The sequence below is a fragment of the Neolamprologus brichardi genome, chromosome 6, assembly GCF_056152115.1.
Source record: "Neolamprologus brichardi isolate AB-2024 chromosome 6, ASM5615211v1, whole genome shotgun sequence".
In the NCBI taxonomy this organism is placed as follows: domain Eukaryota; kingdom Metazoa; phylum Chordata; class Actinopteri; order Cichliformes; family Cichlidae; genus Neolamprologus; species Neolamprologus brichardi.
The window spans coordinates 35,538,900-35,552,655 of record NC_142109.1 but is presented as its reverse complement, the minus strand read 5'-3'; the positions used below and the strand labels follow the sequence as shown (position 1 = coordinate 35,552,655).

Below are 13,756 nucleotides of genomic sequence, written 5' to 3'. Positions count from 1 at the left end.
GAACTGAGATCATTTATGCATTCATACAAACATTTGTTCTTGTTTACAACCTAGTATTAGCATTAGCATTTAGCCACATCTGGTTGACTTATACTATAAAACTGTGCTTTTGTCTGTTGTTGGTTTTAATGAATCAAATTATTTCTATTCTGTCTCATTTGTCAACTGTTGATTAACGTTATGTTGTTTTTATTATTTATCTCTTTGCACCTTCCTGCTCCCACAGCGCCTTTAGTGGACTCGAGCCCCAGACACAGCAGCTCAGCGATGCTCATGCTCCTGTCAGTTGTGTTTCTTGGCCTTGCGGTGTTTCTCATCTACAAATTCAAGAGGTGCACATCTTTCTGATTACTTCCACCTGCTGTAGGGCCCGACTATATAGCTATTACTCTGTTCTTCATTATTGATGGTAGCAGACGAGCCCTGTCTAGACCAATCTATTATAGTCATATTTGGTATTTTCAATTGATAGATCACTCTGGAGTCGTCACTCATACTTGTGAGATTCCAGTGCATGAGGCGTGTGCAGCAATCAGTCACAAAATCCAGAGAAAATGAGCAGTAAACGGTTTAATATGCAGCTTCTCTGCCTTGGATCTTATTTGCTGAATAAATTATTCATACTCAAAATTATTCTTTTGAAAGGTCTGAGGGAAATGGAAAAGCTGTCATTAATTATGGATATGAAGTTTTTCCCATTAGTCTAAAGAGGACGCATTTTTCAAGAAATCTTACAGTTGACAAAACAGAGCAATTAATAACCCAAATGTATAGTAATTGCAAATAAATTGGATAATGTCTAAATAAAGATCTATATTAGGCAGCATAAATGCAGATGAGAAAAGAAACCAGTGTTACTGTAATTTGTCTATAAATTAGGCACTCGAGTGTAATTACAGTCAAGGCAAGTTTACAGTTTGTCAGCAACAGGAAACAGAATCGTCTTTGAAAAAGTAGCTCAGTGCAACAGTCTGTCAGACTTCTTAAAAACACGCATTTTTAACTCGAAAGAAAAATCATTTTCATTTTTCTAAAAAATGTTGATCCTGCCAAAACATCACAGCTGGAAGCAGAGAGACAACAGACGGTTCAAACTCATTCATCCCAAAGCTTACTCTGTGCAAAAGAGTCAATAAAGACAAACTGGATAATCAAACCAGTTATAATTAAATTAAAGGTGTGCCCATTGATTCATATTATGTAAGAAAAAACTACCTTTGAAGATGTCAGCTGTCAGTGAACTTCAAAGCTACAGGGAATGAAATAACCAGCGAAACTATATAGCATCGAAATATTGATTATTTAAAGGTTAACCAAAACTAAGACCAGAGTTGTTTTCTCCTTTTATCTGATGAATTCTGTTACAGATGTTATAGTTATGCTGACCTTTATTTGCCGCACCTGCTGAAGTTAACTGGCCTGAGAGAAAAAAGAAACCTGCAGGGAAGCGAGTAATAAAGATCAGGACGAACTCGGTGAGAGCAGAGTCTGATGAAGATAGTCAGGCGGGCAGAGATGGAGATGAGGCTGCAATATCAAATAATTTATTCATAAAGTCGTGTTCTCGGTTGTAATTTACTAATGAATGTAAACTTGGGACTGCGGTTACATAGCCTTAGAAACACAACAACCCCACTGTGTGCATGCACAAACACCTCGCCTGCACGTGAGATGGTTATCGAACGTTTGCTGATCTCGTCTTCTGTAAATCCTCAGAAAAATACCTTGGATCAACATATACGCTGAGGTTAACCAGGAGAAAGAGCAAGAGATGATCGGCTCGGTCGGCCAAGGCGACAGCACGCCGAAAATTACTCTGAGTGAGTTCTCCACATCCAAAGAACTCATGGAGAAGGAGCTGGATGCCAGGGTCAAAAGTAAGTACCTGCTGAGACGTTTCAAGCAAATACACTTCAATATTTTTTGGGTTCTAGACGCGTTACTGCCACCTTAAGTAGTAGTTATGGTGTTGGTGGGTTATTCTATTCACCTGCTGTAGAAACAAGAGAAAATCCATGAACAGGAAATGGCCACAAAGGTGATTTAACACTAACACTTTAAAGGCATTTAGATATCCAGAGACAAATAGAAAGCATCCATATACATATGAATGTATGCGATGCACTATATACTGCATAATCTCATCTGTGTGAATATCAGCACTATGTGTCTTTGCGACAAATCAATCTTTATTTATAAAGCACATGGTTACATGGTTAAAAGCAGCCCACCCCGCCCCGCCCTCCAACTCACTCCCCACACTCTCATTAACATAAACGATCATGAATACACACACGCACTTAAAGAGTAAAGTAGAGGAAACACTATCACAGGGAGCCTCCAGGCTGGGCACACAGCAGGAGGGAGGCAAAGAAGCCCCCCAGCCAGGCTGAGAGGACCCCCAGAGCCCCAGCAGCCACGGTCGATCACAGCCCCGGTGCAGAGAGCGCCCTCCGAGGAAACACTGGAGATATGACACAATAGGATATATACAGGGTAAAAAGATAAAATAAATAAGAACGGGATACAGTATAAATATGAATAGAGTAAGAAGATAAAAAATGAATAATAATAAAATCAATAAATATTAGGTAAAACCTAAATTAATAAATAGAATAACAGGATAGAATAAATAAGCATGAAATAAATAAACGTTAGGTGAAAGCTAAATTAAAAAGGTGGGCCTTGAGCCTGTTCTTCAAGTCATGATTAAGACATTTTCAAAAATATAATACATGCAGCACAATGAAAACTGGATCTCAGTGACCTTATCGTGGTCCTACGGAGCCCCGCAGGGGACATGGGAGAAAAAAAAATTTAAGACAGACTTTTGCGAGATCTCGCAAAAGTTTTGCGAGATCTCGCAAACGTTTTAGCCGCATTCTTCGGACGCTGGCTCGAAGCCGACTGGGAGGTCGAGGCACGATGTGCCGGGAAAGCGGTGTTCCTCCCGGCTGTAGTAGGTCTCGACCTCCCGTTAGCTTCAAGCTAACGGGAAGAATGCGGCTAAAACTTTTGCGAGATCTCGCAAAAGTTTTGCGAGATCCCGAGTTTGTTTTGCGAGATCTCGCTTAATTTTTTTTCTCCCATGTCCCCTGCGGGGCTCCGTATGGTCCAGCAAGGTCTGTGTCACTGCTACATTGTATTTTAGGACATGTAAAATGTGCACCGTCCACTGTTTGGAAACTCAGATATTCCCTATACCGAGGTTTCAGACATGCCGAAACATGCCGGGGCATGTAAAGGCGGAATTTCAGGGACAAACTTTCTTTTGTCGATGGCTTTATAGCAAAAGTCAACATGATAATGTGTAGAATAACTGTGCGTAGAATCACCTCCTGGGGATACTTTACATACTGAATCTGAATCGTCTTTTAAACAGAAATCCAGCAAATGAATCTCCTTTTTACCATTTTTGAATTATTCACAGAGGAGCAAATCCTTAGAGTAGACAAACCCCCTGAAAGGGTTTTAGAGGGTAAGGAAAGATTCCAGTGACACCCACAGTACTGGGAATAATGACTAAATAATAAAACCAACATGTTTAGCATGTGGCTGCAGGACTCCATCAAACACAGAGGGAGTGGCCTAATCATTCCTCATTCACTCACAGTTTGACTTCAATTTATTCATATTTCATTTCATGATAAAAAACAATAGGTTTGATAAGCTAATTGCTGCCCACTGACTGTATATAACAGAGTGGATTTTCTATTGTAACCAGTAGAAATTCACCACTTCTGGCAGCTGCAGTCCCAGGATTGATTGGGCTCTGAGATAGTTTAAAAGACAGATTAAGTTGCTGCACTTTCACAGTTTTGGAGAGCTGACTGCTTCTGACCTGTGTGCTGAAATTCAGAGGAGCTGTCTAGAATGGAAACTCACACATTAGTGAAACCCTCAAGCAGCGAGGCTGTGAGTGTCCTGCTTCATTTCAGCAGAATATTTTTATCCAGGTCAATGTCTGATTGCTACTTTTTTTCTACATATGATCTGTATTCCTGCACAAGAGTACTTTCAGTTTCTCCATAAACCATGTAGCACCTCGAGTCAGTGGACGGGGACGCACAGTAAAGTGTAACAAAAAGAGTTAAACTTTGTAAAACAACATATTTACGAAACACTAATCAAATGACTATATACCATCTGATTCCACGTTTGAAGCAACAATGCTACGTTGTTGTTTTTCTCTTAAATTAAAGGTACCATGTGGCTGCCGATGGGCCTGATATCCACTTAGGACATTATACTGCCACTGTTTAATCAAAATTTAAAGCAGATGTCCTCCTATGTGGATCTCATTTCTCTCAGAAACAAAACTCAGGTAAAAAATAAAAATAAAGTTTTTACATTCATCAGGTCCCAATCAGCCCAAATAGCAAAGAGAAATTAAAAATGCATGCATTCATGAGGAGTCTTAGGTCAAATTCGAGCAGGTGCTCAGCTCTACATGCATTTAGTGCAACAGAAAGTGTATCAAATCATTCCTGCCTGCCATCACAGGTAGGGATTAAAGACAAGGATATTTAACGAAATGTATTTCACAGCGAATAAACTTTTTATTTGCACATTTCTGCAGACATCCTTGAAGTTGGTGATTGATTTGTGCTATATGCCAGAGTCTCACGTAAATGGCCTGTATTTGTATAGCGCTTTTCTGGTCCCTAAGGACCCCAAAGCACTTTACACATCCAGTCATCCACCCATTCACACACTGGTGATGGCAGCTATAGTGTAGCCACAGCCACCCTGGGGCGCACTGACAGAGGCGAGGCTGCCGGACACTGGCGCCACCGGGCCCTCTGACCACCACCAGTAGGCAACGGGTGAAGTGTCTTGCCCAAGGACACAACGACCGAGACTGTCCAAGCCGGGGCTCGAACCGGCAATCTTCCGATTACAAGGCGAACTCCCAACTCTTGAGCCACAATCGCCCAACAAAAATGGAGTAGACGTCCAGACTTTCGATATTTGGTTCTAAACTTCCTCGCCGAGCATGTTCCAATTAATTGGACCAAACATATCATAACAAAAGCTGGCATATTTTTCATAATGGGTCAATTTCAAATTCCAACGCTTTTTAATAGCTTCAGAGCCTTTGAATGGAAATTAAGTACAAGGAGTCAATGTCAAAGAAGCTATTTGTTTTATAGTCATTAAAGCTCTGAATTAACCGTCTTTGTTCTTGGCTTTTTTCCCCCTCTTTCATTTCCTTTATTTATACTCAGGGGGAGTCGGAAACGCCTGCGAGAGCACAAGGGAGATTCCAAACTGTACTAGTGTGTAAAACTGGGGGAGCAGCGCTTCATGTACAGAGCAAAGTATTTCAGTGTCGGGGGTTATCTTTTTTTTTGTTTTGTAATTCTCAACACAACTGATGTTAATAGTTTTCTAAGGGACCTCATTTATACAGACTTGCATGGATGTCTCATTCAACAACATCCATGCAGTTAATGTCAATTTACTCAATGAGATCATTGTAATTACTGACAAAACTTATTCAGTTTTGTGGATGTATAAGCTACATAGCAGCATTCATTTGCAAAGTGAAATATCTTTCGTGGAAATCTATCAAAAGTTATGTACATTTCTTAAGGCGTTTGCTTTGAAAATCATTTCTGCCTATATATAGACTATAATGTCGAGTCTTCAATCAAACAGGGAATATTATTGAAATGTACAATACTGTCATCTGTTCTGTTAAATGTATATATTATTACTTTCTACATGCTCGTAGTCTGAGTACCATGGCAGCAACAGAAGATCTGACGATGGTCTTTTTTTTCTGAAAGTGTGTTTAAAAAGTCAAACATTACTTAAAGAAACCGATTTCCTTTGCTAAGGTCCTTGACTTGTGCATGTTCTTTCTGAGGACACAATTTCTGTGTTGTAGATAAGCAAGTGTTGTAAATAGTTATTTTCTAATCATGTGTCAAAAGACCCCAGTTGATTCTGCTGATTCTGTTTTGCTCTCATTTTCTTCAGTCGAGTGTTGGCTGAAATGAACCTGATAGAAAGGATTTATCTGTTGATGCAGGTAGAGTATCGGCATAGTGCGGATGTCCCTCGTGTTCTCTGAAAATAAAGTTAAAAGGATCATTTTCAGGATATTTGCATTTTCAGTACAGATATACAATAGATAATCAAATACTTTTAACTGTCATTAAACTCTCTGAACCAAACATTTGCAACTAGAGCCCGACTCATTTGTTGGTCGGCCAATGCTGGCTATTTATCGATCTATCGATATTGGCATTAACAACAGCCGATAAATGAAGTTTAAAAGCTACGAAACAAGAGAAACATCCTTCAGACGTGCTGTTGTTATGACGTTTGTCCACCAGAGGGCACTCTGCAGGTTCCCTGCTGGGAACCACAAAAACAATAACCAGCTGGTCCGAGCAAAGTCGGGCAGAGTGCGAGCTCGTAAATAACTACAAATGTTAGGGAAATCTGTATATCCCATGTTTGAATCACCAAATATCTGTAGCGGTATTGGCCTTAAACGTCCCATATCAGTCCGGTTCTATTTGCAAGTGAGTGTGTGGCTCTCACCGTTCAGATTTGGCTTCGATACTAATGTTGAATCACTTTGGAAAAAATGTATCTATTGTGGTGACCAGTGATCAAATTCACAATTTCAACTCGTTGGGGAAAAACATGGTGTTTATTTTAAGTAGGCTTACAGTTGGGTTGTGGTTTCTGCTTCTTCTTTGGTTTGTGGCAGTTTCCAATGGAGCTCATGCCAATATTATTATTTGTAATGTCCTGCAATTCTTTTCAGTCATGGTGGTGCTGGCCGCTCATTTGGCCAATCCACCTCATTGGTCCAGATTCAACAGTAATAGGATGTATTGTTCTAAAACAGTTATGGTGCCCAGTGGGTAACTTCATACGACAAGTCCTTGATTTATCCACTAACACCACCGAGTGGTTGACATGGGTTTAAATCAGGACTTGGTTATGATAAAATACTAGGAATGAATGGTGTTATACATTTCAAATTGGGTCTTCATTCTCTTCAAAGGACTGCTGTGTGAAGAGCAGCATAATCAACATGGTGATGCCAACTAATGATGACAAAACATATATGGTGGTAATAAGTAGTTTAATTAAGTCAATGAAATTTTCTCTGCCTAGACTCTTTTTTGGACATGAGAACTTTGAGATACAGGAAACCTGTCTGTGCACATAACCAGACCAGAGTAAGACTGGTAAACTGTAAAATTTGCTTGTAAATTAAATTAGTGTATATATAACAGCCTTATAGCAATGAGTCACATCGATGTTACTGAACTTGTTAAAAGAAAGTTCTGAACTGCAAATCTGATGCAGCATGATTGAAGTGAAAGAGTCCTACATTCATTTTAATCGCAGTAACTCGATGCTGTGTTCAGTGCCAGGACACACCTGGGCCTCCAAGATGGTTTAAAGTAATGTGTACAATGTGAAAAGGTAAATCACTTATTAGCTCACAGTTTTTGGATTTTAATATCATGTTCTCCCATTATTTTCAGTTGTCATAGCTTCAACTTCACATATATTTTTTTCCATGTATGCTATCAAACCCAACTTTAAGCCTACAAAGTTCTATTGCTGTTCATTAGGATTCGATAAGCTAATCAGTCCATGTTCTACAGAGTGTGTTACCAGCATCTTTGGTGCTCATTGTGGCACAATTTTTACACCACTCAAAATGTGCAACTACTGCTATTCTAACAATGTGACAAAACCAGAACATTGTCTTCAACTGTGCCTGGAACAGTTTGTTTGTACACTGTGGATTCATTAAATAAACACAGAGCTCCCCTGGCTGCCATTAGCCTCCATTCACAAACCAACGCTCCAGTCACTGCTTTGCATCTAGTTTGAAGAGAAAACACCGTCCTCCCAGCATGCAACTTCCCCCAGCTCTGCATTCTCCAGGCCTGCAAAAGCCAAGTGGCCTCGACTTGACTCCCGTTGCTCTCCCAGTATCAAGCATTGTTGATAATGAGAGAAAGCTGGACGGCTCAGGGGAGGGTGCCACATGCAGAGGTTTCCTGCAGAGCTCAGCTCAAGCAAACAGCAGTTCCAGGAGAAGCGAAAGGCTGCAAAAAGATATAGGCTGTCACATCACATATGCATTACCTGCAACAGAGTGCTCTCATCTCAAACCAAACAGCCAAGCGAAGCCTTGTTAATACAGACAGAACACACATTGAACAAAGATTGTTCTAGAGCTTTGTTGTATTCAACACATGCCATAAGCAAAGGATTGTTTGCTTGGCTGGATTTTGTTTGGGTAAAGGCTTTGATGGTGGCACTTTGTTCTGATTCTTATTAGAAAAGCAGAATTAGGGGGGACAGAAAAAGAGAAATCAAAAAGTGTCTCCATCCTTAACTACACATGGATATTGTCTTTGTTTTCTGTTGTTTTTCTCTCTCTTGGACCCTTTGAAATTGTGAAGAATGTACAATGAACATAGTACACTGGCTGCCCATAAAAGTTTGCAAAGAAAGAAAAGAACAAATGCTTCAAAATGTGGTGCTTTATCTGCACCAGCACATTGGAAGTGAAACTAGTAAAAGAAAGGACTTTGATCACTGGAAACTTCTGTCTCATCTGATATCTTAAATGCCACATTATACCGTAAGCACCAGACAAATCCATACTTGAACCATAAAAGAGATTCTTTGCATTTGTGATTTTTCAGAAGGCAAAAGCATTGTAATGTTCTTCAGTGCACAAAAATCTACAATGCATGCATCATCAGTAATGTTCTGTTTCATCTTGATTTCGATATTTCTACGGTAAAGAAACTGTCATTTTGAAATTGTTTCAAATAAATGTATTTTTGTACATCAGTGCGTTCATTCTCTGGATGATGAATTTCTTGTGAACCCAAGGGTGCAAAGAAAATGATGTTCGCTGAGCATTACACCGTTTGCCTGATGACTCAACCAACCTCCGGTGCAGAAGCACAAAGCGAGGTCGGAAAAGCACCGGCAGTGTTGTTGGCCTTGTGTCTGGCCTGCAACCGCGGTCAGTGTCACCAAACCGTCACGGCACGGTGTCAGCTCTCACAGTCTGTCAAACTAATGGAATAAACACACTGATACAGTGAGGAAAAATGCACAGAGAACAGCTCGAGCACATTGTCTGCAGTAATAAAAAAGATGGATGCAATGAAAAACACTTTAAATGTAATCAGGTTTTACTGCATGCCTCTATTGCATATGTAGATGTGCAACAGTGGCTGAACAAACTCCAAAAAGCTGAGCCAAAGTAGAACTGCTGGAAATCCAAATATTTAACAGAACCCCTAAAACCTGAGAATCACGTTGATGAACTTCGTAAAATGCTCTGACAGATGAAATAGTGTGATGAAACCGGAAATGTGCCATTAGATTCCAAAAGCAAAATATTTTTGGTTCATAGGGCTTCTCTTTTATTTACCCCTAACACAGGAAGTTCATTTTAATTCTGCATTGTCAGTGACAATCAAAACAGGAAGTCACATAGCCTGTTTGCTACATGATTGGAAATAAAACAGAAACCAGAAACTTACAAAACATTTTATTGAACTTTTTTTAAATTTTACCTTTGCTTATGTTGCCATCGTCCATTAAACCTCACCAGACCTTCTAATCATAGCTTTAGCTCTCACCGAGGTCTGGACCTGTATCAAGATAGTGAAAATTGGCACAAATCAATATGTGACACTCTAAATGGGAATTCTAAGGGAAGTCACAGCCCTTCCCTTACCCTTTTAGGTTTTTTAAAAACAACCCACAGAACCAAGCTCAGTTGAAATCCAATTCAAATTCAAATTAACTGGTTGTATTTGTTCAGATCTTAAGCTTGAGAGTCAACAAGCGTTTAGAAGTCGATCATCTTCAAACTGTTTTTGTAATCATTTGTGCCATTGTATCACTTTTGACTCTTCCCTGATAGTTTGTGTCAGTCAGACATTAAATTGCTCTTTATAATGTTTTAAGCTAATATGGTGGTGAGGGAAAACTACAGCAATGGTTATTTTACGCTGACAACTCAAAAGGCCCTTTGACTCATCACCTGAGTAGGAAAGCACTCTATAATTACCAGTCCATTTATATTTTTCTAAACCCATCATAGTTCAAAAACACTAAACAAATAAAGAGGCATTTCAGTCTGTAAACAGCATGTCTTTAGGCCCCGCCCCTCCCTGAGCCTGGTTCTGTCGGAGGTTTCTTCCTGTTAAAAGGGAGTTTTTCCTTCCCACTGTCGCCAAAGTGGTTGGTCATAGGGGGTCATATGATTGTTGGGTTTTTCTCTGTATGGATTATTGTAGGGTCTACCTCACAATATAAAGTACCTTGAGGTGACTGTTGATGTGATTTGGCGCTGTAGAAATAAAATTGAATTGAAATTTTTAAGGGGTTCGGTTAAAACATGACTCATTGATTTGGGCACTAGTAGTGAATCAGAGGCACAACAGGGGAAGAGCCACTGAAGAAGTACGTTTTTCCCCGCATGCTATTTAAATTTCAAGTGAAAGAATCATTTTTTAGTTATTTTGTTCTATACATTTCATTTTTATACACTTAACACACATATTGCATATTTCCACACAGTTGGTCCCGCACAAAATAAAGCCCTTTACAGTTTTATGGGTTTTTTAGTGTAAACGAGTGTATTATAGGACCGTGTCTGCTGAAAAGTGTAGACTTTTCTGTTGGACATTGGAGCACAGATGCTACACCTTATGTTGCAGTAAGAGAAACATTTATGAGCCTCACTAATTTCTAAACCTGCTTATGTCAGACAGTAAAACAAGAGTAATTACTACACTGAGCTTTTCTTTCAAGCGATGCTTATTTAATCCACAAAACAAGTTAATCAAAAATAATTATTTGAATTAACTAAAAAAAAAATCTAAAAACACTTAAAAATATATTAAGTTTACAGAGTTTAATCTATTTAATTACAGTGAGCTTTTGGGTTTTCTGTGTGGAACTTCAGGTTCTGTTCCATAATTAAGAAATCCTCATTTAAAATTGCTTGAACATTTTTAATGATTCAGAGAGTTAAAACTGCAGCCTTCAAACTTCCTTAACCAAATTTTGTGTTTCTGATTCACACATGGAAAGACTGCTGTGGAATAAATTTATCAGTTTATTCAATATTTTCTTTCCACTGGTGGTGATGTGAAAAACAGAACTTTTTTTCCTAATATAAATCTGAATCTTAAAATAAGAACAAAGAATTATTAATGGCCCTGACAGCTAGAGTAGCCAGATGGCCCCACTCCGTGCATTAGCAAAGGACGGATGTGTTGCTTTTTGTTTGGTGATTATTAAAAGGTTCACAGCCCGAGCTGCCCAAGAAATTATTTTTGTGCCACTACTCGTTTCCCTAATTCTCTGCAACAGAAAGCATGCTGGCCACATTAATGGGATCTATACAAGGTTAGAACAAACTAGAATTATATTTTAAATCCTAATAAAATGAATCCAGTCAGAGCAGATTTTAAATAGTGTTAACCTACATCTATTTCTAAGTGAGTAGTCTAATGTTATATTTATGAATGAATCTAAGCTTGCTTTAGTTTTATCATCAACACAAGAACAAGAGCTTTCTGGGACCAGTTTGTCCAGAAAGTTTTATCCTTCCAGAAATGAACTATTCATCTATTTTATTTAGATTTTCAAAGAAATGATGAATTAAAAACCTTCTTTAACTTAAAGAAGTTCAACAATTTTCCCCCCTAACTTTCTTAAATGAATCTATTGGCGTCTCTTTCTAGTGCCGATTATGAACGCCTGCCTGTATTCAGTCAGGATACAGTGTGGAAGGTTTACGGGTGGAAAGTCACGCTGATCTTTATTGTAAAGTATGTTTATGAGGGGTAAGTTTTGAACACCATAACTGCTGCTGATGATGACATTTTTATCAACAGATGATATTCTGCAAACAATTATTGATGTCTGTATCAAGCTGCTGTGGTTTAAACTTTTAAAAAAGTGTGAATTTTAAAGATTTTGAGATATTAGCAACAATCAAAATGATCAAACATTAAATCATCATCAGTATTTTATGTCAGTTTAAACCTTTGAATTATAAGTTATTTTAAAAAAGAAAAAAAACACATATGTAATAAATGGTGTGAGGGACAGGCCATTGTTGGTGATTAAATAATAATAATAGATCTTAATAATAATAATGGATTGCATTTATATAGCGCTTTTTCTAGGCACCTAAAGTGCTTTACAATTCCACTATTCATTCACTCTCACATTCACACACTGGTGCAGGCAAACCACAGTTGCAGCCACAGCTGCCCTGGGGCAGACTGACAGAAGCGAGGCTGCCATATCGCGCCATCGGCCCTTCTGGCCAACACCAGTAGGTGGTAGTGAAGTGAAGTGTCTTGCCCAAGGACACAACTACCAGGACAGACCGAGCTGGCAACGAACCAGCAACCTTCCGGTAACAAGATGAGCTTCCCAACCCCCTGAACCACGGTCACTCCTGTCTTGGACATGTCAGAGATCTGCAACAAAACTGATTTGTTTCCATTAGTGTTTTGTGTGTCAGATAATCCCTCTCCATACCTTCATGGCCAAAAATACCTCATTCACTTTTATTAAAACCACTTTTTTCAATATCTCTGCCCTTGCATTATAAAACGATGCATTCTGCAATGTGACCATTTTATTTTGAAGAAATGTAGCGATGCTTAAATTTTGTATTCCACCAGATTTTACCATTTGATATGTTTGTATGTGTGTGCGAAATATTTTTCAAATCAAAATCTGATTCATCAACGTGTGCAAACCACAACATCTTTGAAAACTTCAACACAATAGAACATGTGAAATAATTACTAATTTGAAACTAATTCAAACAGTCATGCTTTAAATATGCACACCTTCTGACTTTGTCCTATAAATTGGAACATCCTACAAAATATATAATATATATTCTACATTACATTGTAGGAACTGTTACTGTTGCATTATTGTTACCACGTGAGCCAGTCTGAGTGTAAGAACTGTTCTGTCACACAAGTCAGATTTTACCTATTTAAAAACGCATCATGCAGAGGTGGCTGAGACAGCCTCCATGGCTCCCACAGACACACAAACGACTTGTTCAAAGTGATATATGTCGTTTAAAAGTTAAAGAAGCTGCTGGAGTTGAAATCGGCTTTGGGGTGAGTAACGACTGGAATAACAAATAAATGTATCTAAAGAATTATGACGAAGATGAAATAAGAAAAATAAATAAATAAAAATATAACAACTTCATAATTATACTATTCGAATCTTTGATGACAAAACAAAGACTCCACGGTGTTACCTCCTGCACCGTATCAAAAGAAGTCCTGAAGCTTTAAGTGTTATTAGGTGTCATAAAACAGAGGAGCCATCACTGCTTGTCAATGCAATACAGAAAACGTCTGACCTGTCATGCGTCTGACCTGTCTACCGAAAGGTTAAAAAAAGAAAGATTTGTTCTACAATATAAAAGCAAAGTAAGATAGCACAGTGTTGTCTCACACAGATACTGTGACAGTTAAATGGAGGAGGTCTAAAGTGGTACAAAAGTGGTAAAAAAGCACAAAAGCAATGATAAAGTACTTCTGTTTGAAGGAGAAAATATCGGCCTGCATTGCACCTTTCATGAACATGTCAGCAAATGTCGAAAAATACTTCATGTCTATGATTATGTTGTTTTGAAGAATGAGAGGATGCGGCAAAAACTTCAGCTGCTGATAAACTCTGTCAAACT

At 38.7% G+C, this 13,756-nt stretch overlaps 1 protein-coding gene across 1 annotated transcript in view; it reads left to right on the top strand.

Annotated features, from left to right (window-relative positions):
• sorcs3a (sortilin related VPS10 domain containing receptor 3a) overlaps positions 1 to 8,847 on the top strand; it is a 288,360-nt gene extending 279,513 nt beyond the window's left edge. The window contains exons 25-27 of the mRNA XM_087842211.1: positions 227 to 332; positions 1,717 to 1,877; positions 5,229 to 8,847. Coding sequence (XP_087698337.1) covers positions 227 to 332; positions 1,717 to 1,877; positions 5,229 to 5,287 — 326 coding nt within the window. The 3' untranslated portion in view covers positions 5,288 to 8,847. The remainder of the gene's footprint in view (positions 1 to 226; positions 333 to 1,716; positions 1,878 to 5,228) is intronic.
• The last annotated feature ends 4,909 nt before the right edge of the window (positions 8,848 to 13,756 follow it).